Genomic DNA, 25,836 nt, shown 5'->3' with positions numbered 1-25,836 from the left:
TTGGATCAGTGGTAGTTTGTCTTTATCCATATTCCAAGATAATGGTTCAAACCCAACAGAGGTTGACAGAATTTTAGAGGTGGAAAATATCCATTTGGCACTCCATGTCACCATGTAAAACAGGGCCTCTCAAATGACCAAAATCTCACGTGCGCAAACAGTGGTGCAGAGTTCCTGTGCACAGTGCATTGGTCTCGCTCAGCTTGGACAAACGCTTCGTCTATAGGGCTACTCAGCTAAGTTCGGCTCAACTCAGCTCAGAGTTGGAGCGCTATGGAGCAAGTGTGGAAGAGGGAGAGAGGGGGGAGCGAGCGAGACAGGTGTGGGGAAAGATAGAGGCAGCGCTATTGCTTCAAATCGAGGAGTGGAGGTCTGCCATCTATTAGAGAAAAACCAAAACATCAAAAGTGACATGCAGGCAGCATAGATGGCATCAAATCAGAATGCCTGCATATTGTGACTGAGGCCATATGTTTATTATTATAGCCAATTGTGGATAATGTAAGTATAGGTAGGCCCTATTGTAAATGTTAATAAGTTAATATAAGGGAAAAGGACATGGTAATTGAAGATGAGGCAGTTCCAATACCTTTACTCCAATTACAAGTACATTTCACTTGGCAAACTGCACCCACTGATTTTCTTCGACAGCAGAACAGACACGTAACAAACTCTTCAATCATCAAGCATTTCCTCTCGTACTACATCAAATGATTTCCACCCTTCAACCTAGCCATTTGATGTGAACGAATTTGCCCTACCTCTAAATTCCATGCTTTAATAACCGAGGAAGGTCTTCACCATTAGTTGTCACCAAATGTTTTACCTTCATATTGCTCTGGCAATGAATTATGATCCCAGATTTCCCCATCTTACTACATTCCGTGTACCCAACATTTCGACTCGCTACCTTATCTGTCATATTCTATTCGAACACCTAAATACAAATCACGGTACATAACTTATAGAGACATATGCAGAATCAACTTTGAAAGTCTGACACAATGCTCATAACATGACATGGAATAATACTGAATCGTTATTGGACATTACAACAAATGAATTTCATTTTTTGGTCTTAAAATAATTAACGGACATTGATTCAAAAGTTGAAATAGCAATATGATTCTACAATTCTACAACAAGCATATCCCTCTTAAAACGAGTAGAAGCTTCCTGTCTGGCTGCCCCTTGGCTCTCAGATGAAATACATTCACTGATGGCTCAGAGAGATGCTACATTCTGTACAAACGTAACAATTCAGACAACCTCAAGACTTCCAATTATTACAAAATAAAGTGAAACCAAAAATACAAAATGCTAAATTAAAGTATATACATCGGATGACAGAGACAACAAGCACTTCAATAACATGGATACAGCTTAAATCCATGGGCATGATGACGACCCTCCTTGTCAACGACATCCTAAATCTTAATATCAACGAACAAAACAAAACAGGCCCATGATGAAATGCACGTATCAATAATTTGCTTCAAGCCTCTAAACCAGCAACGGAAACGTCGGCAAACTGTACGTGATGTACAGACAACAACACGGTTCAACCCAGAAAATAAACTAAATAGAAGCTTTTAAATTCAAGCCAATATCCATTAATGAGATGAAAGCTGCAATTAAATCAATTCGGTCCAGAGCTATAGGAGCTGATGAATTCTCCATACTGTTCATACAAAACATTTTGGGCGCCCTGTTATAAGTTCTGACACATGTGTTTAATTATTGTATATTAAATGCACAGTTTTCATTGATTTGGAAGAACGTATTTTGGGAATGGGCCACCAGACAAAAGAGTGACTGAATGGGTTGCTATATTTCTAGAAAATAGATCTCAGAGAATTAGAGTAGGTGAAGCTTTATCTGACCCTGTAATAATTAAGAGGGGAATTCCTCAAGGCAGTATTATCGGACCTTTTATGTTTTCTTATATAAATGATATGAGTAAAGGAGTGGAATCGGAGGTAAGGCTTTTTGCGGATGATGTTATTCTCTACAGAGTGATAAATAAGTTACAAGATTGTGAGCAACTGCAACGTGACCTCGAAAATGTTGTGAGATGGACAGCAGGCAATGGTATGTTGATAAACGGGGTTAAAAGTCAGGTTGTGAGTTTTACAAGTAGGAAAAGTCCTCTCAGTTTTAATTACTGCGTTGATGGGGTGAAAGTTCCTTTTGAGGATCATTGTAAGTATCTAGGTGTTAATATAAGGAAAGATCTTCATTGGGGTAATCACATAAATGGGATTGTAAATAAAGGGTACAGATCTCTGCACATGGTTATGAGAGTGTTTAGGGGTTGTAGTAAGGATGTAAAGGAGAGGGCATATAAGTCTCTGGTAAGACCCCAACTAGAGTATGGTTCCAGTGTATGGGACCCTCACCAGGATTACCTGATTCAAGAACTGGAAAAAATCCAAAGAAAAGCAGCTCGATTTGTTCTGGGCGATTTCCGACAAAAGAGTAGCGTTACAAAAATGTTGCAATGTTTGGGTTGGGAAGAATTGAGAGAAAGAAGAAGAGCTGCTCGACTAAGTGGTATGTTCCGGGCTGTCAGCGGAGAGATGGCGTGGAATGACATTAGTAGACGAATAAGTTTGAATGGCGTTTATAAAAGTAGGAAAGATCACAATATGAAGATAAAGTTGGAATTCAAGAGGACAAACTGGGGCAAATATTCATTTATAGGAAGGGGAGTTAGGGATTGGAATAACTTACCAAGAGAGATGTTCAATAAATTTCCAATTTCTTTGAAATCATTTAGGAAAAGGCTAGGAAAACAACAAATAGGGAATCTGCCACCTGGGCGACTGCCCTAAATGCAGATCAGTATTGATTGATTGATTGATTGATTGATTGATTGATTGTAGTAATACAGTGTATTGACTCAACACTAGAGAATGATGTAACAATGTTACAGGTGAAATTAGCAGTCTGTAAAATAAAAATGCAGAAGGCACCAGTGATGGATTAAATTAGTGTGGAAATGATAAAGCCTGCTGGACCTGTTGGATTACAGTGGGTGTACAGATTGTTAAAGTCTATATGGAAACAGAAATGTCTGCCAGAAAACTGGGGAAAGGGAATAATAATACCAGACTTTAAGAAGGGGGACAAGGAAGTGTGAGATAAATATAGATGAGTCATACTCATGTCACAAGTGGCAAAAATACTGGAAAGCATATTTGTTAGGAGAATGAGAATAAAGGTAAAGGGAGAGTTGCAAGAGGAACAGTATGGCTTTAGAAGTGGAAGACCTACGGTGGACCAATCTTCAGCACGAGGCAATTAATGGAAAAGAATTGGAAATATGGAAAGGATCTGGTTATGACATTCATAGATCTAACAAAAGCATACAATGGTGTTCTCTGGGAAAAGGTTGGGAAACCATGGTCAAAAAGAGGCTGGGTGCATAAACTGTAGAAATGGAGCAAGCAAAGTACAACTGCGTTAGCAGTGTACTGACTCTGGTTGGAAAGACGGAATGGTTTAGAAATGAAAATGGGTTTCTGATGGTTATGGACGAAATTGTAAAGGAGACAATGGAAGCATATGGGAGTAGGCAGATCAAGTTATTGCTATTTGCAGACAATATAGAGGTCTGGGGAACAAACAGCAAGGAAGTAAAAGAACAACTTGATGCACTGTACAAGAAAATGGAAAAGTATAGTATAAAAATCAGCACAGAGGAAAGCGATATGAAGAGGAAAAAGATAAGGGAAAGACATTGTGAAACTTGGTGGTCAAAGCCTTGAAATTGTTAACCGTTTCAAATACGTAGGGAGTGAATTAATGCAGAATACAAGACTGGACATGTAGATTAGGAAGAGGGTACAACAGGGCAATGCAATCTACCAGTGTAAGAAACCTTGCCTGGAATAAGGAAGTACCAAGGAAGTGTAAAGAGTAATATGCAAAATGTATTATGTACCAATATTGACTTATGCGGCTGAAACCTGAACAATGACAAGTAGGAAAGGGAGTAGAATTCAAGCCAGAGACATGAAATGCCTTGCAAAATGTATTATGTACCGATATTGACTAATGCGGCTGAAACCTGAACAGTGACAAGTAGGAAAGGGAGTAGAATTCAAGCCAAAGAAATGAAATTCTTAAGAAGAATGATTGGAAAGACAGAGTGAGAAACAAAGATGTTAGAAAGGAATGAGAGAATTGATAAGAATAAAGTAAGATAGTTTGTACATGTAAAGTGGATGGAGGAGAAAGGAATACCAAAACAGATGATGGAGATGAAGTTAAGGGAAAGAAAGCGAGCGGGAGACCTAGAATAAGGTGGATCAAATCAATAAAGAATAGTTCAAGAAGAAGAAGAAAACTGGACTGAGTCAAAATGATGGAAGAGAAACAGTGGGAGGAGAGAGGAAGGTGGAGAAGCGCCACAAATATCCCAACCCGGCAGGATCTGGGTAAGGTGAAAGGAGAAGGATGATGGCGTTCTGTCTGAAAACACAGGGAAAAGATCGAGAATCAAGGACTGGAAGGACACCGCTGCTGAAGAAATGGAAAACTTCCACAGGCATAGTGTTTCGTATGGGGTTGATTCACTCGAGCAGTATAAATATAACTGCTGAAAGAATCATTATTTATTTAATTTGTCATTTACAGATCCATGTTAAGAGATAGGTTTTACTGCTCTTGAGATGTTTGCATTCCAAAAGAGAGCAAACATGAAGTGGTCCAATTTACAAACTTTGTCCAATGGTGGATTATTTCAATAATAAAATGAACGAAGTGTGTTGCCCATCCCACGAGCTATCCACAGACGAGAGCATGGTGTTGTGGAGAGGTTAGCTACGATGGAAACAATATATTCAAGGTAAACGCCGTAAATATGGTATGAAATTTTATTTTGGCTCAGCCGTATGGCCTTATCTATATCTATAAACTTGACCATATTAATGGTCTAAACTGGTCCATATTGACTACTTACAAGTCACTGAAATTGTGAAATATTTTAGTTTTTATTTACAAGTTGCTTTATGTCGCACCGACACTCGCACCGACACAGATAAGTCTTTTAGCGAGGATGGGAGACAAAGAGGCTAGGAGTGGGAAGGAAGTGGCCATGGCCTTAATTAAAGTACATGTTGGTGTGAAAATGGGAAACCATTGAAAACCATCTTCAGGGCTGCCGACAGTGGGGTTCAAACCCACCATCTCCCAAATACTAGATACTGGCGACTACAGCTATTGAGCTTGGTGAAATTGTGAAATACTTTCATTGAAGAAAAGAATGATATGTTCTCAAAACATGTACGCGAGTAATTAACATTTATTAAATAGTCTTTTGCTTAGTATTGACTAGGCAGATTCTTTATCTCCTGTGTTTTCAGTGCAGTAAGCTATCAATGGCCTTATCTATGCAATTTATGTATACGGTGGGGGTACCTGAGGTTACAGATCAGGGGCATATGTTGCGGAAGTGGTGAATAAGTTGCTGGCAGGGATGGAAGGGAAAGGCCATGCCCTCTTCATGGACAACTTCTACAACTCAGCTAGCCTTACAGAGGAGCTTTTCCGAAAGCATACCTACTGTACCGGACCTCTGCAAGCAAAGAGAAAGGGTAACCCACCAGAAGTTGTAGCCAAACAGTTGAAGAGGGGTGAAGTGATCAACTGCTACACACTGAAAGGGGTATGTTGTAGTAAAAGTAAAGATAAAAGATGTTCTTGCAATTTCCAGGATATTTGAAGGTGATTTGGTTGAGACCACAAACAATCATGGACAGAAAAAAATTATGCCCAAAATGGTTGTGGAGTATAACAAACATATGAAGGGTGTTGACAGGCAGGATCAGATGTTAGCCTATTATCCACAGACTCACAAGTCCATTGGTACAAGAAACTTAGGCTACATTTATTTCACATGATGTTGAATAATGCATATTTCCTGTGTAACATGTACAGCAGAGATAAGAAACAACAACAACAACAACAACAACAACGATGATATGTTGACAACTGGGCTGCAGTGAGAATTGATGGTAGAATGAGTTCTTGGTTCAGAGTACTTACACGGGTTAGACAAGGCTGTAATCTTTCACCTTTGCTGTTCGTAGTTTACATGGATCATCTGCTGAAAGATATAAAGTGGCAGGGAGGGATTCAGTTAGGTGGAAATGTAGTAAGCAGTCTGGCCTATGCCGACGACTTGATCTTAATGGCAGATTGTGCAGAAAGCCTGCAGTCTAATATCTTGGAACTTGAAAATAGATGCAATGAGTATGGTATGAAAATTAGCCTCTCGAAGACTAAATTGATGTCAGTGTAAGAAATTCAACAGAACTGAATGTCAGATTGGTGATACAAAGCTAGAACAGGTCGATAATTTCAAGTATTTAGGTTGTGTATTCTCCCAGGATGGTAGTATAGTAAGCGAGATTGAATCATGGTGTAGTAAAGCTAATGCAGTGAGCTCGCAGTTGTGATCAACAGTATTCTGTAAGAAGGAAGTTAGCTCCCATATGAAACTATCTTTACATCGGTCTGTTTCCAGACCAACTTTGCTTTACGGTAGCGAAAGCTGAGTGGACTCAGTATATCTTATTCATTAGAAGTAACAGACATGAATGTAGCGAGAATGATTGCTGGTACAAACAGGTGGGAACAATGGCAGGAGGGCACTCTGAATGAGGAGATAAAGGCTAATTTAGAAATGAACTCGATGGATGAAGCTCTACGCATAAATCGGCTTCGGTGATGTGGTCATGCTGAGGCGAATGGAGGAGGATAGGTTACCTAGGAGAATAATGGACTCTGTTACGGAGGGCAAGAGAAGTAGAGGGAGACCAAGACGACGATGGTTAGACTCGGTTTCTAACGATTTAAAGATAAGAGGTATAGAACTAAATGAGGCCACAGCACTAGTTGCAAATAGAGGATCGTGGCGACGTTTAGTAAATTCACAGAGGCTTGCAGACAGAATGCTGAAAAGCATAACAGTCTTTAATGATAATATATGTATGTATGTATGTATGTATGTATTGAGGAGCTATCCGACGGTGAGATGACGGCCTCATTCCAGAAAGCGAAGAATAATAGCCGAGAGGATCCGTCATCCTGACCACACAACACCTCGTAATCTGCAGGCCTTTGGTTTGAGCCAGAATCAAACCTGCCCAATTGGGGTCAGAAGGCCAGTGCATCAATTGTCTGAGCCACTTAGCCTGGTAGAAGGAATTTGATCTCTATGATTTTCACTTGGAGATAGTTTCGAACTTGCTACCATAACCGCCAAAGATGCAAAGAAAACACTGCAGACTACAAAAAAAAAAAAAAAACTAGGAAGGACTCCATTTTTGGCTTTTATCTTGCCTAAGCTTTTCAAGTTTCTATCTAACGCCTTGCTTCATGGAATATCATGAGTATAAGTAATGATTTTAGGATACAAGTTTGATTTCTAGACTGCCATTTTCTTTGTTTCAAGTTTTATATTATTGTAGTTCTCTCTGTTCACTAAAGATTGATTGGTGTCAACATGATTTATCACTTGTGTTAGCTGTAGAGTTTCATTTTTGACTGTCAAATTCTATAATAGGAAAGTGTAAATATGAGTACAGTTATCTTCGCAATTATACTTTGTCCATGTATTTGCTTCATTGAAAGTTTTATTATAATTATTATTTATCGATACGGAGACCTGTGGGCCACTTTTACACAATCTTCCTTCTGTCATGCAGACCGATACCCTTCTCTTTACACTCTCGCCAAAGATTCTCGAGTCTTTGACTTCTTCTTGCTCGCTCTTCCACCGAGATGTTCCATGCCTTCGCATGTTGCTCTTCAGATGCATCCCTCATTCCTGCAACCTTCTTCCTAAATGATGTCCTTTCTTTTATATCCTCCTCCTTGATACCTATTTCTGCCAAGTCATTGTGCACCTGTGTAAGTCGTCCCAGTTGTTTTTTCCACTTTTCCTGCAGAAGAAGTATCCTGTTGGCCAATCTCTCAGGGTTCATTCTCTTGATATGCCCATAAAATTCAGTCTCCTTTTCCACATCACAGTCGTGATTCTTTCTACTGACTTGTAGAGCTTTGATCTTAACCGAAATGTGCTTGGGTCACTCGCCGACTTTCTTGTCCTAAGATTTTTCGTAAGAATCTTTCTCTTTTTTCAAGGACTGGGTCAGCCATCCTCGTCAAGGTTTCTGCTCCATAAAGGCACTCCGTTCTAACCACTGTGCAGTAATGTTTTAACTTGGCCTGAATTGAGAGGGACTTGGACTTATAGGTGTCATGACATAGTCTGAATGCCAACTCCATCTTTCTCACCCTCTCCTTTAATCCCTCCTTTTCATTTCCATTGGGGGCGAGTATTTCTCCCAGGTATTTAAATTTTTGCACACGCTGGATATCTCCATACAGTGTAACAAGTCTGTCCGTGTCGCTTCTTTTTATAGAATCCATGGATGCTGTTTTTTCGAAGGAGATTCTTAACCCTGTTTTGACTGCAACATTTTGTAGTTCTTCAACTTGTTTCCTGACTGTTTGACGGTTGTCTGTAATAAGAACGAGCATTGTCTGAAGGCAAGGCAGTCCAACATGATCACATTTTTTGCACAATCTATTATTATTATTATTATTATTATTTTAGGAATTACACTTTTTTGAACTGACTATACATACTTCTGGTCAAAACATTCATGGAATTTCGTGTCAACATGACAATCGTTAGCGTATTAGTTTTACATGGATACATACAACTTTGTCATTCTATTTATACTTTGTGGATATTTTGTATTTTAGTTAGACAATTAAAAGCTGCCAAACATGGCTGCCACCACAAGATTTAACATTGCCGGTTCTAAAGATCGGTCTCCACTGATTAACATTTAACACCAACATGTTAAATTTAACATGTTACATGTGGTGTTCTCTCTGTACTATACTGAAATTTATAGTCAGAAATGGAGTGGAGCAAGGAGATTACTCTGGACTTAATGATATAACTGAAAGGCCTTGTTTGTGGGATGTTTCATCAAACGAATATAGAGATAAAGCGAAGAAAGCCGACAGATTCCAGGAACTCGAAATTATCTATAATTGTTTCCGCGAGTGCATCGAAAAAAAAACTAGCGTCCCTCAGCACCCAGTAAGTCGAGAATTGCAAAAGGTTCAAAAAAGTCGGAAGTTAGAAGTCCGGGGCGGGGATGGGGGCTGGAGCGGACAAAGTTTATACTTCAAAATGGTTTCCTTTTGAAGCAATGAGCAGGATGAGAGGAGGAAATGTGCCTAATAAAACTGCATTTCTAAATCATAACAAGAAGCAACAGTGGCAATAACAAAGGCCAAATCCTCTTAATCTGAGTCCATTGTCCTTGTCTGAAAATACTAGACACCACCTAAATGCATTACTATAGTTGGAGCCACGAGAGTTGAAGTTTGACGTTTAGCGCCACTGGCAAGTAAAAGTTGACTAACGCTGCTCGAAAATGGTCTGTTGCTATGGCAACAATAACAGAGATGCCACATTTAAGGATGCTATCACCACGTGGGTTGGCTTGCTATCAGTCGCTTTTGTGATATTATTAGAAGTAGTACTGTGTTAGCTGTGTTAGTTGTTGTTGGTTTATGTAATCATTTAAGTGTTGTTTCCTGATCATTATTTCCATTGTTAGTTTTTTTTTGTAAGTTAATCAGTGGCTGGTTGTACAGTTCTATTCTCTATTTAACATGTGCATTTGTTGAGGTTATTGCCAGTTTAGTGAATATGAAATCTCATAATTATCGGCAATGAGGTCTTCTATCTTAAATGCCGGAATTATTAGCACGAGCTTAGAAATGGGTCAAAGTTTATTGAATTGCATTAGGCCAACATAGTTGATTAAACATTCAGCCTGTATGAAAGGCTGATATGCTGCAGTGTGAGTTAACTATGACAATGCAGCGTACTTTGTAGTTACTGCTCTTGCTGCTCAAATGTCAGACTTCAAACTCGTGGGCCCAACTATACAAACTGATATGATTAACTACCTGTATATAAACAAAGGAAGTCAAGTTTAACACGATAATTAAGCATGGACACAATGTTAAATGAAATAGTATTTAACATTTAACATGTTGATGGTGTCACCAGTTAACATTTAACACTTTAAACACTGCCAACGGCCGTAGCCGTGTTGAAACACCGGATCCTGTGAGATCTCTAAAGTTAAGCAACATTGGGTGTGGTCAAGATTTGGATGTGTTGCCACGCGTTGTTGGTGGGGGGTAAGGGAATGGAGGAGCGGAAAGGAACTGGTCACCCTACCGTACGTAAACTCCGGCTCAGGCACACCTCTGCGGAGGTTTGGACCTGCCTTCGGGCAGAATACACCCTTACCTTACCTTTAAACATTTAACATGCTCTTGTTAAATGTTAATCAGTGGAGACTGGCCTTCAAGGTTAACGAGCAAATTTCAAGTTTAACATTAAAGTATGAAGCTTCCTGTAAATGTTATGACTATTTTTCTGCACTTTATTAGGGTACTAGAATTTGTTATCCTGATGTCTATTTTAAATCATCTGAAGAGAAGGAAAGGAAACCCTATGGTATAGAGATAACATGCCTCTTTCTTACCCAGAAATCTTGGGTTTAGTTCCTAGCCAGTTCAAGAAGTAGGAGGAGGAGGAGGAGGAGGAGGAGGAGGAGGAGGAGGAGAAGAATAAGAATTTCATCCTTCTCCTCCACCCATCCCTAGCTGGTGTTTGGTCTGGATTGACTCCTAAGCCTGTACACTGCTGAGGGCGCCAACAGATGTCAGGCCTTGTTCACAAGTCACTTCCATATCCTACAATTCATGGCCATAATTTTAGTGTTGTTAAGGTCGAGTCTGGTTTCTCGAGTCATCTAGAACTTGTTTGGCCCAGGTTTTCTTTGGTGCCTTTCGATGGACTATCCATCAAGTAGATCCATTTCTCCACAGGATCCTGTAAGGTAGTTTGGTAACATCCTGTCAGCATTTATGCTCTGACCAGCAAAGTCATTGTGTCTGGATCAGCTCTTTAATTGCTGTTTGCTGTTCACACATACATCAAATAACCTTCCATGCGCAATAGGAAAGAGAAGAATAATTCGCTCTAGCTCTAAAACTTGGATGTTTCTCTCCAAAACTAACTGGTTATTTTCCAGGAATAATTACTGTAAGTTATCACTTGGTCTATTGATGCTATTTCTTGATCAATGTAATATTTTTGTATGTCTCTCCTGGTACAGATGAGAACTAATGTGGCTGTCACTGATGTTTCAGTCTCACTTAGGCTGTGATAATTTAGAATCTGATGTGGAACAGCTGTTACTCGAATAGCGCCTATCCAGTGTCAGTGAATGCTACGAAATGTGTTACCTGTAGAAATAATGGACTGCATTAGCATTTTCTGCTTAGCGAGAAAAGCAATGGCAGACTTTCTCACCTTGCTTCATATGCCTCATTTTAGCAATGTCATGGGTTCTGAATAACATCTAGGCTGATGTGTTGTACATAGGTGAGGAGAAGGGTACTAAGATAAACAGTAACAACCATTCTCCGAGCCAGAGGAATTAACCATACAGAGTTAAAATCCCCAGCCCAGCTGGGAATTCAATCAGGGACCCTCTGAACCAAATGTCAGTACACCAACCATTAATTCAAGAAGCTATACAAATGACTAATTCATGAGTCAATAATGGACGTTCCATGATATCTTTCTATTTTACAAATAAAATCTTATATAATCTTCCTTTTCATGTTAACCGTCAATATGGAATGAGATTTATGACATGCAATATCTTTCCTTATCACACTTAAAAATACATAATGAATAGTAGGTTGTGGTTACCTATCATTAGAGGCTAAAGACAGGCTTTCCCTGTGCTGTCTTGAGGTTCAAGAGAACACTGAGTACTCCGGAATGAGACTCTCCACGTCGTTTCACACATTCTACCAAGGACCAACCACTTCCATACTTATCCTGGAACACATGAAAACACTTACAATGGTACTTATACAAAAATCAAAGAGAAATTTGAAGAAGGTATCACAGTTCAAGAATAAGACAAAACTAAGCATTGTGGATGATATTTTATCTTTCTTTGCAGAGAATCTCAAGAAATATTTGAATGATACAAATAGGATAGAATATTTTTATACATAACTTGATTGCTCCTTTCCATTATTTGTATATACCCATTGGTGTACTTCCTCCTTCTGCATCTGCCCTGTATTCTAAGTCTTTTACCACCTGTGTTTATCTTTTTTGTTACTTCTTTTTGCCTGTGTTTAAATGACTTAATTATAACCTACACTTCTTATATCAAGACTGAAGATTTGTCAAGATGGCTCTTCAATGAGTGTCGATGCCTGCTGTCTTGGTGAAGCTGGGAACCACAAACAAGCTTGTCGAGGGCAAGAAATGTATAGAGAAGACTAAGTCATATATATAAGATAGGAACAAACAGGATAAACCCACAAAGTCAGTACCAGAATAGGGAGCAACAGGAAAGGAGATCAAGGCTAACATGAAAACACAAAAGGAAAAGGACAATTTCCATGTCTTCATCCACTTCCATTTTATTTCAGCCACTGATGAGCTTGTTTCTGCTTCCTAGCTTGATCAGGAGGCTAGACTTCACAGTCATTGAGAAAACATCTTAGCATATCTTCACTCTTGCTTTGGGATAAAAAGAAAGCTGGATAAACATAGGAAAATGGCAGAAACAGGTGGTAAAAGACTTGGAACACAAGCACAAATGAAACAAGAGAAAAGGAACCCAATGGGTTAACATGTAAAGGAAAGGAACAAACAGATTATATATAAAAGAAAGGAGCATTAATAGTAACACACAATAACAAACACAAAGACAAGTCAATGTGGGAAGGAGGAGTAGTAGAAAAGAAGCTAAAACAGAGAGGAGTTCGGAGGCTCAGAAGACCTAGAACAGTGTATCAATAATGCCTGTGCAGTTGCTCGAGAGACTTAGGTATCTGTAATAACAAAGTGTTTATTCTAATCAACCTGTTCAATAAATTATAATGTTGTCACATTTAAAATATCTTCATTAATTGACAAGTTATTTGTGGGACATGTTTTGCTCCCTTACAGAGCATCATCAGCCAGATCTGAATCTCGAATAATGGTTATGTTAATAAACAATGACTTCAGAACTATTGAAACATTTTTTCACAACATTAAAATTATAGTAGAATGAGTTGTTCTATTAAGACATGTCACCAAAGATTCTGGTTTTATGATACTCTAGTAAATTAAGTTTGAGATTATGAAATAATGGTTTAATAGTTCTTGAGTCATTGTTTTCAAAATTGATGAGATCTTTGAATCTTTATAGACTCTTATCCTTAAAGGATATAAAACTTTTTTACCAAATCTCATTACAAAGAAACTTTCAAATTTAGTTCTTAAGATTGAATTTCACCTATTTCAAAGATGTAAAACATGGTACTTGTTTTAAGTATTTTAAAATAACTCATTCTACCACAATTTTATTGTATATCTCTTACTAAGTCCATGTTAATAAGGCATGATCAAGGTTTATGTAATTTATGATATTCTAATAGAGTACATTTAAGTTTGTGAAAAAATGTTTCAATAGTTCTGGAGTCATTGTTTATGAACATAACCATTATTCAAGATTTAGATCTGGCTGATGATGCTCTATAAGGGAGCAAAACATGTCCCACAAATAACTTGTCAATTAAGATATTTTAAATGTGACAACATTATAATGCATTGAACAGGTTGATTAGAATAAAAACTTTGTTATTACAAATAACATATTTCAATACAGATTAAAACATGAGATTAGTCACTTGCAAAGACTTAGGTATGTTAGGAGGTGCAGGGTGGAAAGAAAAAGAGTTCAGAGTGGTTGTAGAAGGGAAAGGAACTCGCAACAAAATTGAATTTAGTGAAGAAGCCAGCTAAGTATGGGAAAGTATGATGGCAAGCACAATTGGTAGTCATGAACTTCAATGAAAAATGGAAGGGTAGGTACTTGAAGGCAGAAACAAGTTCTAAGAAAGGCATTCCAGGAATAACGAATGAACAAAGGGGGTGTATTTGTAGGGATTTACAGAAAGCAGAAGATCTTAGTCAGCAGTATGTAAAGACAATTGGATATAAGGATAAGGTCCAGGTAGAGATAGTGACTAAAACTAGCAAAGTACTGATATTTACTTGTAATAACAAAAATAATCACAAAGACATACAAAATTTGAAACTAGAGAAGCAGCTTGAATTGATGATATTCCTGGAGATATGCTAAATGCAATGGCTAGGGATATACGGTAGTACTGTAGCCCCAAAAATGTTATTTGACATCAAATGTGAAACAAACATGATTTCCAACTCGGGTAAGACCGTCGCCACAGTTATGTGATTATGGATAAAGGCCTTAGATTCCTGAACTTCACAGGATAAGTTGCACTTGGTTACTGTTTGCATGAAGGAGCTATACCAAATGACTGGAGAGTTGCAATAGTAGCCCCAGTGTACAAAGGGAGAGGTGATAAATATAAAGCATAGAATTACAGGCCAAGCAGCTGGACATGTGTTCCATGTAATGTGTGGGAAAGTATTCTTTCTGATTACATTTGACATGTTTGTGAAATTATTGACTGGTATGATACAAGAAGGGTTTAGAAAAGGTTATTCCAATAAGGCTAATGGTAAGATATAGTGAGATATAGGAGATATTTTACCCAAGTCTCTTGACAGGGTAGAAAATGAGGACTACTGGACTAGACAAAAGAGTGAATGGGTGGCTACATCTGTAGAGGACAGATCTCAGAGAATTACAGTAGGTGAAATGTTATCTGATCCTGTGAAGATAGAGAGGAAGGTTCTGCAAGGCAGTACTATTGGACCATTTCTTATATATGAGTAATTAACTGGAATCAGAGGTTTTTTTGCAGTACAGTGAAACCTCATTAGTACACTCCTCATTAACACATTTGAATTCCTGATTCTCATCGTATTAAATCCATATAAAAATACCTCGCTTATTGAGCCAGGAATTTTCGCTATTACCGCATTTTTCCTAGTCCTGAAAATGTTATTTGACAACAAATGTGAAACAAACGTGATTTCCAACTCAGGTAAGACCGTCGCCACAGTTGTGTGATTATGGAAAAAGGCCTTAAATTCCTGAACTTCACAGGATAAGTTGCACGTTCAGGGAGCAAACCGTTAGCCTCAGGAATGTTCAGTTTTGCTTGCCAGTCAGCAGCAAGATTGCTGAATAACACACTGATTCTATTTGTGCTTGTATTTTGCATTCCATTCAGAAGTTAGAAATTTATTTTGTGTTGAGTGGTACAGTGAAGTTTTGCTGCGTGATACGGTAGCCTATATCTGGATTGGGAACATAATCACGTGGTATTTACTAGCATAGTGCATATTTGTCTTGTGATAGCCTAGTTATGGATACAGAAAAAGTCTTATAATTCCTTACTTATATGAAAGTGAAAACCTACAACCTGTTTTCCAGTCAATGACCGGGTCAGGGATGTAATGAATGAAAAAGATATAGGCTATTAGTACGATGGGGTCGCCACTCCCAAAGTGATTTATTAATGAGTGATAGATGCTATGAAATGAGAATGGAGAGTGTTGCTGGAATGAAATATGACAGGGAAAACCGGAGAACCCAGAGAAAAACCTGTCCCGCCTCCGCTTTGTCCAGCACAAATCTCACATGGAGTGACCGGGATATGAACCATGGTATCCAGCGGTGAGAGGCCGACGCACTGCCGTCTGAGCCACGGAGGCTCTTCCTTACTTATAATGCAGCTAAAATTAAAATCCTTCAGAAAGTGGACTGGCATCCGCATTTTTAAGTGTGCAGAGGTCGCGAATGTTGAACTCGCACCTTTGAGTTTTGAGTCAATCATTTGACTTGGTCGAAGTTTTCAAAATGGTAGGCATAGTCATTCCTCCTGATTCCTCCCGGTCGCACATGGTCAAGTGTAACCTCCAATTCATTGTGTAGTAGTGTGACCAGAAAATAACGTTTAATAACCAACTGCTCCGAAATAAAAGGCTTCTACTAACATTTGTTTTTGAAAGAGTGTAATCTGCAATAATACTTGGATATTTTTATTGGTCCCGTGCATGACAACTGAGTGCATTCTTTGATGCATTTCTGGATTTCACAAGCTAAATTCACTGTATTTTAAAATATAAATCTTCAAAAAGTTACCTTGCATATGCACAAGCAACAGCTACTTCTCCGAAATTTGCATTACCACACACAAAGTAAAAAATTAAAATAAAAAAAATGGTTGGTTCATCTGAAGTCTCTGTACATGATAGCAGATTTTTAGATTTAATCTAAAATCGTATTAAAGGACATTTCAGAGAAACTGCCTGAAAAGGAAATTGTGGAACTTCTGTAGGAACTTCCATCTGGTCTTGGTGCCGATACAGATTCTGATGCTGATTTGGAAGTATTTACTGAAGAACGTATTATGAGGCTGCTCACTGAAGATTCCAAAAGGACTAGTTATTCCGGAGAGTGATAATGACAATGATGATGTGCCACTTTCTCCACAGTCTTGCTGGGATAAGACTGTGTGATTCAGATGTCAAGGAGTATGTTGGATTGAAGGATAGGTTAAAACATGTCACCAGAAAAATGATGTAACATTCAGTATTTCTGACTAATTTATATGCAACGAAAAAGGATTAGACATTTAAGCCATTCAATAAAGATGAAATGTTAGTGTTTTTAGTAATAAATGTTCTTACAAGAGTCTAACAACCCCTTAGTTACTGGGACTGTTGGTCCTCTCATGATGAAATGACAAATTATTAAGTTCATTGATGTCTGCATAGATTTGGATGGTGGTTGTTTCATATTCATGTTTGCAATAACAGTGTGATGCAAAAAAACATGCCAGAGTATGACAAACTCTAAAACATAAGACCATTGCTCAATATATAGAATATGACATTTACAGAAAACTATTCTCCTACAAAATATCAATTAATTGATGAATCCATGGTAAAGCATATGAGCATGATTAGTTTTAAACAGTACATGAAAAAAAAAAAAAAAAAAAAGGGGGAGGGGAGGGGGTATATACAATATGGCTTAGAGCGCTGATAATTTATGCAATGTTTGTGAGTTTATAATGGAAAGGTAACAAAGATGAAATAAATTTAGGATAGAGTAGTACTTTATTTGTCTGAGGGTCTTTCCTAACTGTGGAACTGTTAGGAAGTACTATAAAGGTTTGCCGAAACTGAAGCCAGAAAAGGAACTAAGCAGAGGGGAATCCGATTGGACTGTGAGATCTGATGGAATAGCTTGTTGAAAATGAAAGAGCAAATATAGTGTAATGTTTCTCTCTACCATAAACTCTCCTAAAGAAAAGGAAAGAGAGTGATGGAAACATTTCACAAATTCAATGTCCTATCCTTGCTAAGGCATACCATATGTTAATATAAATTGTGTAGACAAAGCCGATATGTTACAATCTCTGTATCAAGGGCGGATCCACTTCCCCCTCCAAATAGTCAGATGAAAGAAGAAAAAATTTAAACTTTACAGAAATTTTTAATACAACAGAGCCTCAGTGTCTAGGGTGATATGATGATATACAAGCAACCACTGCACACGGTTCCAAAATCTGCCTAATCCATTTTTTATGAAAATCGAGTTCTTAGCTTATCTCTATGATTTAGCACCTTTCTCAACAAGAAAACTGTTCCTAAACCCGCTTTGTCCCCATGAAAATGTAACAAAAATTCAGGCGACGTTTCCAAAACCAGCTTTATCCTAAGGTGTTATTTCCAAAATCCACCTTATCCAAACATGGGGCACCGTAACTGGAACGTATCTCAAATAATACTCTATGAAGTAAGCATTAGTACGATGTTTATGAAGTTCCAGGTTCACTGTGTGTTTTTGAAACTGTTGACAATACTAATCCCGATAATTTCACGCCAGTTTATTACACTATGATTGATACCGAGTTTAATCACCGATATTCATATCCTTCTATATTTTTATATAATACAATTAATATATTTTTATGATACAAAGAGCATAAATAATAAAAAGAATGTTGACTATAATATCAATTAATGACAAATTATTATTATTATTATTATAAAGTTTTAGCTACGTTTGCAAACCCCGCTCTTATCATGATGACAGTTCCAAAACCCTCCTTATCCAATGTTGAGTTTAAAAACTCACCTTATCCATTCTTAATTTGTAAATATTTTTCTTATATGTCAAGAATTGTATGTAGCTCTCCAATTATATCAATACATGTAAGTACGTTGATGAAATAAACATGAATAAATACTTTTATTCTACTGACGATGAGCAAAAAACCTGTTTCTTTTTCCTTTTTTTTTTCTCCTGAAAAATTTGCTAAGATGGATAGGGTGGATTTTGGAACTGTTCGCCTCAATTATCTACACAGCAACAGGACCCACATTGTGGCATTATAAAATGAAATGACAATAGATAGGCCTGATGATGGTTCAGCATAAATGGCAAGAGTTACCTTCTGCTAATAGCACTCACAATGAGAGTGAGAGAGAGAGAAAAGCAAATGTTTGAAGCCTGTCCCCTTGCGAGAAAGCACGGTGAATGATAGGAGAAATATGGTGATGATTGTTGTTTAAAGGGGCCTAACATCGAGGTCATCGGCCCCTAATGGTACGAAATGAGACGAAATGGAATGACAAATTAAAAGCACAAAATTCTCCACTGACCAGAATTCAAAACATGAGGACGAAGAATGAATGGATGGAAATGAATTTAAAACAATCAGTGGATGCCACCTGCAATACCTTATATTCATAGAAACTGACGGAAAATCAACAGGGTTACTGACCAAGGGATTGCTGCTAGAGCATAATACTGAATCGAGGATGCTTGCAGTCTAAAGGGGGTCCAAAATCCAAGTTATCGGCCCCTCATAACGGTACTTATCGCTAGGAAAGTAGAACATGGTATTTGTCATGTTGCGGTACTAATCAAAAGTAGCAGAGACTCGCGGTATTCCACACATTATGGTACTACTCACAGGTTATGAAATTCGACATATAATACAGACCTATGGTTTTTCTTACATTGCGGCGCCATTTACAGGCAACGCAACCTATGGTGTTCATCACATAAGAGTACTAACCACAGGGACCTTCCGCTATCCCGTGGCGTTCCTCATATAGTGGGTACTAATCATAGGCAAGGCAGAACCATGGTAGCTATCATCCCATGGTCCTGCTCATATGGTGGTACTAATCACAGGTACTGCAAAAGCCGACCGCACGGTGCTCCTGTGTGCTATTAATCACAAACCTATTTCGTACCTAATATAGTGGTACTACACGCAAGTAAAAGCGACCCTTGGTGTTCTCCGCGTGGTGGTACTGATCACAAGTAGTTTCATGGTTCTAATTCAACCATCCCTTGGTCGCCCCTTGTAGTCACCTCTTACGACAGGCAGGCGATACCACGGGTGTATTCTACATGTGCGTCCCCCCACCCGCAGGGGGTAGTGTATTTGGTCCGCAAGAGGTATTTTATTTCCCTCAAGTCCGCCGGCAAGCCGGTTAGGACCCCCTATCCGCCACGTGGGAGTATCACCTCTCCCCCTGCTACGCCTGCATAGCAGGTTCATGGATAGGAGAAATACTACCACAACCAAAGAGATGTAGCTGTGCTCCATGCTTCTAGTCCCATCATTTGGGAGAATATACATAAACTGAAGAGTACGCGTCAGTTTGAGTTTTTGTGATACTATTAGCTGTTATCATCGGAACATTGCAGTTCATAAAATGGTAAGTATAAAGTGCAAACTGCCTATATTATTAGAGCAACAGCATTATTTTTTAAGCCAGTGTTGTTTCCTACTCTTGTTATTTTTCTGTTTGCCCTGGGTTTTGCATAAGCATGAACATATATGAATTAAAAGGTTACTCGAAGAAATTGAGTGTTTTCATTAGCCTCTCTACTGGAGGTGGTTACAAGCACAGGGCCAACTATGGTATGTTTTTATGGTGGGGCCGCAAATTGGTTTGAAGCAAAGCAAACACTGTGACTGATGGAGCATCAAGCCACTAACGCTAACCACTACACCAGAAAGTGGTCAATTAATACCTACACCTGTGTCAATTTAATTTTTTGATCGCAAATAGACTTCAGTTATACAAAATCCCTGTTGTGAGATTTTGTTAACCCCTAAATCCATTACATGCAGGATCTGCTTGTGGCTCTTTCTTGCTGGCAAACATTCCACCCTATACAGTATCACTGGGTGAATGACTGTGCGGTAGATCACTGATATGAACACAGCAGGATCTTGCAGTCACAAAGGACAGAGCCCATGACCTGGCACCACTTCAACCAGGTGGTGTCAACTCGTGCTCGAGTATCTGTGTGTGTCACCATTACCTATCATATGGAAACCAAGGTAACGGAAGGCAAATGTCTTCAGTAGTGGAATGTCGTTTATCAATACTGACCGAGCACGATAGCTGCAGTCGCTTAAGTGCGGCCAGTATCCAGCATTTGGGAGATAGTGGGTTCAAACCCCACTGTGCTGTGAGCTTGCATCCGGGAGATAGTAGGTTCGAATCCCACTATCGGCAGCCCTGAAGATGGTTTTCCGTGGTTTCCCATTTTCACACCAGGCAAATGCTGGGGCTGTACCTTAATTAAGGCCACGGCCGCTTCCTTCCATCTCCTAGGCCTTTCCTATCCCATCGTCGCCATAAGACCTATCTGTGTCGGTGCGACGTAAAGCCCCTAGCAAAAAAAAAAAAAAAAAAAAAAAAAAACCACTGTCGGCCACCCTGAAGATGGTTTTCCGTGGTTTTCCATTTTCACACCAGACAAATGCTGGGGCTGTACCTTAATTAAGGCCATGGCCATTTCCTTCCCACTCCTAGCCACTTCCTGTCCCATCGTCACCATAAGACCTATCTATAAAAAGAAAAGATCAATACTGTTCCATTTGATAGGAAAACTTAAAACGGTCCACCTTTTCAATACAAAAATGTTATATTTATTTATAACATGTATTTGCACTTGGAACTAGTTTCGACGCTGTGTTTGCGTCATCATCAGCCAAAATGTGGGAAATAGGCAAGATGTAGGCATTTATATTACACAAGGCGTTACATTAAACAATACACATCTTACAAGGAGATAAAAACAGGGACGAATATAGAAACAAATGAATCGTTGAGAAAACAAAAGTTATACATATTAAAAATAACCTTAACCACACATCTTGCAGTGCGAAAGTGTTCTTCTTGAATGATTCCTGAATATAAAAACACAAGCGCACACATTTCTGAAGAGCCAGCAGGCAGGACAAAGTAAAGTGAAACCTTAAGAGTTCTTCTGAGAAGAGTTCATCATTTTTTCTATGTTCTGACTAACTAATGAAGTCTCCCTTGAGTTCCTGATAAACATACACAACAGGAAATTCTCCTTCACTCTCAACAATAGCTCTAAAGACCAACGGTAAAATTTTATTTTAAATATTGTGCAGAGACGTGAAAGCATGATTTTGAACATGATATAACTCCTTCATATAACCCAGTATTTTACACAAGGTATTGCATTAAATAATACACATCTTACGAGGAGATAAAAACAGGGACGAATGTAGAAACACATGCATCGTTGAGAAAGCAAAGTTATACATATTAAAAATAAGCTCAACCACATAACTTGTATGTTTATCAGAAACTCAAGGGAGACTTCATTAGTTAGTCAGATCATAGAAAGAATGATGAACTCTTCTCAGAAGAACTCTTAAGGTTTCACCTTACTTTTTCCTGCCTGCTGGCTCTTTAGAAGTGTGTGCGCGCGCGCGCGCGCGCGCGTTTTGTATTCAGGAATCATTCAAGGCAAATATTTTCACACTGCAAGTTATGTGGTTAAGCTTATTTTTAATATGTATAACTTTGCTTTCTCAACGATGCATGTGTTTCTACATTCGTCCCTGTTTTTATCTCCTCGTAAGATGTGTATTATTTAATGCAACACCTTGTGTAAAAGACTGGGTTATATGAAGGAGTTATATCATGTTCAAAATCATGCTTTCACGTCTCTGCACAATATTTAAAATAAAATTTTACCGTTGGTCTTTAGAGCTATTGTTGAGAGTGAAGGAGAATTTCCTGTTGTGTATGTTTATCAGGAACTCAAGGGAGACTTCATTAGTTAGTCGGAACATAGAAAAAATGATGAACTCTTCTCAGAAGAACTCCTAAGGTTTCACTTTACTTTGTCCTCCCTGCTGGCTCTTCAGAAATGTGTGCGCATGTGTTTTTATATTCAGGAATCATTCAAGAAGAACACTTTCGCACTGCAAGATGTGTGGTTAAGGTTATTTTTAATATGTATAACTTTTGTTTTCTCAACGACTCATTTGTTTCTATATTCGTCCCTGTTTTTATCTCCTTGTAAGATGTGTATTGTTTAATGTAACGCCTTGTGTAATATAAATGCCTACATCTTGCCTATTTCCCACATTTTGGCTGATGATGACGCAAACACAGCGTCGAAACTAGTTCCAAGTGCAAATACATGTTATAAATAAATATAACATTTTTGTATTGAAAAGGTGGACCGTTTTAAGTTTTCCTATCATCCTTTCTCAGTTCAATACGGACAAAAATGAAATTCCTAGGTTTAAATACTGTTCCATTTGTCTGGGTTGTGCATTCCAGGTTATGCGAGGTTTAGGTGCAATTCAAATGTTTCCAGCCTTATTTTCAACTGAGAAACCAATTCATTACGCCTGTTTCATGAGTCGCTGGCTAGAATTATGTCATCTGCATAGCGAAGGGTCCACGAATAGGGTGTTTACAGGTCCACGGTTACTGTGCCCATGCACAGGATAAACGGGAATGGTGACAGGACAGATCCTTGATGTACTCCCAGTCAAATGTCAAACAGTGCTGTGACACCAGCTGCACAGTGGGCACAGCTTGTAGAGTTGTGGTAGAGAAGTTGAACTCAATGGACATATTTCTCTGGGGCACCGTGGGTACGGAGCGAATATCACATAAGTTCATGCAGGACTTGGTCATATGCCTTTACTCAATCTAGAAAGGTGATATGAACCGTTCTTCTCTTCTCTCTGTGTATCTCTGCCAGCAACCAGACTGCATGAATAGCATATGTTGTTCTGTGACCTTTAACCCTTTCACTCTGGCGTAGCAAGTATGATGGTGTGACCCTCTGGATGCAAGCAGCGGGTGGCTCACCAAGCCCGCTGTACGGGATACTTGTCTCGCTAATAATAAATTATTATAATTAAAAAAACACCTTTCCAATACACAAAATCCTTATAATTAGGATGAAACCATTTTGATTACAAATTGGACATGTTTCGCTCAATCTTAGTGAGTAACATCAGCAATAGGTAACATAAATCATTGGTGGGTCAGGGCCCTAATCCTGTCATATATCACAAAAGAATGTCTAATATACTGCGCCCTGGTGGGGGGTGTGATAAGCGTCATGCAATTATAATTAGTTATGGAGGAATATATATTTCATTTTCAGAAACAAGAAGATCGTACTGTACATACAGTAAGAACAGGCCAGGCCGAGATGGCAGGTTTCACCATACCACAGACTGTTGTCTCCATTGAGATTAACAAAAACAATGAACAGCAGAATTAGAATTCTCAGAAATCGTGATGAGGGGGAAAGAGAAAGGCACGAGTTGTTGACTAGTTGCGGAAGGTTTTCATAGCCCCGGGCCGAATAGGTAGTGACAAGAGCGCAGAGAGCCGGGTGCAAATTTCTGAGAAATGATGGCCGGGTATCTCCATGTAACTAGCGGGAGTTGAACGCGGGGTTGGCACTGGAAGAAAAAAATATGAGCCTTCCCGGTCACGTGGTTTAGGTGGACCAATGGAAAAATTCACTTGACCAAAGCAAGGTGACAACTTCGTATTGTAAGAAGCACTAGCGAGGCTAACTCCGTGGATTAAACTGATAGAAGGAAGTGAATTATCAATTCAGAATAAAGTGGAATTTAGGAGCCTTACTATACCATAAAACTTATAAAAAGTTAATAATTGCGGGAGATTGCATGGTGTAATTCTGAGAATTCATGGACGCTATTCATTGATTGGCTGAAGGCAAAGGAAGCCACAAAAGAGCGCGAAATCCTGAGCCGGGATACGGCAGCTAAATTCGCGAATATATCCATTACCAGCGAACGATAATAGTTGAGAATTGGTATAGAGCATTTGAGAACATAATTACATCATTGGATCATATATTAAAGCCACGGGCCAAACCGCAAAGTGTCGTATGAAGATATCGGGACTGCGCGTCCCAAGATGAACTACGGTGAACTCGGAAGAGAGGGGATACAAATATAAATATGAGGTCATGGACAAGGACTGACAACTACTTCTGACAAAGTGTTCAGGCGGTCACCACGCCAGTGGTGCGTAACTACTTTTAACAAAGCGTTCGAGCGGTCACCATGCCAGGGGTGCGTGACAACTTCTGATATTTTGTTTGAGCCGTGATTACGACAGGGGTGCGAGTGTGTACTTACTCGTGGAGTAGGGTTCGAAGTATTATATTGTTACATAGTACAGTGATTCATGACGTGATGTAGCTCATATTACTGTCTTGAGCAGTATACTAGTATGAAGTGTTTCAAATAGACAGGACTCAGTAAAGCATAACTTACGGAGTGTGAGATTCTACCAACAGATTAGGAAGTGCGTTACATGAGAACGGTCACGAGTGTTTATGTCACCTAGTAAACAGTCGATTCTAAACTGATACCTGGTCAGCTACACGAACGTGAGACGGGAAATTCAAGTGCGCGCACGGGCCGCTCTAAAGGGGATCCCGAGGTATCTCATGTTCCTAGTGTCCGGGAAAGGAATGAAGAATGTATATCTACATTAAGTGGGCTAGATACAAGGCCGAGAGTGTAAAATTTGTGAGTAGAATTTAGGGTGGAAATTATTCCAGAGTGCAACAGTTATTTTATTTGTTTTTATTCAAAATGTGTAAAGTTGAAAAGGGTCAAGGATTAATTCTTCAAGCTGGCATGAATACCAGTGGAATGCAGGGCTAAAGACTGGACGGGGCCTGTGCTTCTCGTCCAGTTTTAGCAGACTACAATGGCAGAGATGAGTAACCTTTTAACATATTTGTAGATTGCTATCGTTAGGGAGAGGAAATCATATTTTATCATGGTAACTTGATTGTGAAACGAGCCGTTTCCGGCTCATATAAATTCAAAGATAGATAGACAAAGGGACAAATTAATATGTACGTGATTAGATCGAGCACTCATCATAATTTTGATTATTAAATAGAGTATAGTAGGGTTGAGTTGTTCATTCAAGTGCTTGAGTTGTTTGATATGATATGGAGCACGTTTCACATAAAGATAATGTTAATATTCATTTAGAAGTGCTTCCAAAGTGTTTTTCCGTTATCGGGGAACTTTTATAGATATTAAGGCATGTTGTTAAGATAATCCAGAGGTAGGATTGCCAAGTGATTTAAATTGTTGTGGGACGGAATGAAGTCCATTGATTTGTTTGTAAATATCGCGAAGTTCGCCAGTGGACAAAATAATAATAATCTGTACAAGTGTCGAAGTAGTACATTAAAATTTGGTAATGTGTAAAGGCGTGTTTAATAATAATCTTTGAGGATAAAGGCACGGGCCTAGTTGGATAGAATGATTGCAAATTAAAGTAATTTAAATGTGGAGATCACATGTGCCGTGAATAATTATAATTTGGGCAGTGAATCCGGTTTTAACACTAATTTTTGATTTAACGTTTTGGACTCCATA

At 38.8% G+C, this 25,836-nt stretch overlaps 1 protein-coding gene across 3 annotated transcripts in view; it reads right to left on the bottom strand.

The window, feature by feature from the left end:
• The window catches only part of LOC136856749 (serine-rich adhesin for platelets), a 369,374-nt gene that overhangs the window by 4,814 nt on the left and 338,724 nt on the right, over positions 1–25,836 (bottom strand). For all 3 annotated transcript variants that reach the window (XM_067134840.2, XM_067134838.2, XM_067134839.2), the window contains one exon: positions 11,834–11,965. In XM_067134840.2, coding sequence (XP_066990941.2) covers positions 11,840–11,965 — 126 coding nt within the window. In that variant the 3' untranslated portion in view covers positions 11,834–11,839. The remainder of the gene's footprint in view (positions 1–11,833; positions 11,966–25,836) is intronic.

This window comes from Anabrus simplex, chromosome 1, assembly GCF_040414725.1.
Source record: "Anabrus simplex isolate iqAnaSimp1 chromosome 1, ASM4041472v1, whole genome shotgun sequence".
Classification (NCBI taxonomy): domain Eukaryota; kingdom Metazoa; phylum Arthropoda; class Insecta; order Orthoptera; family Tettigoniidae; genus Anabrus; species Anabrus simplex.
This window is presented reverse-complemented; position numbering and strand designations above follow the sequence as displayed.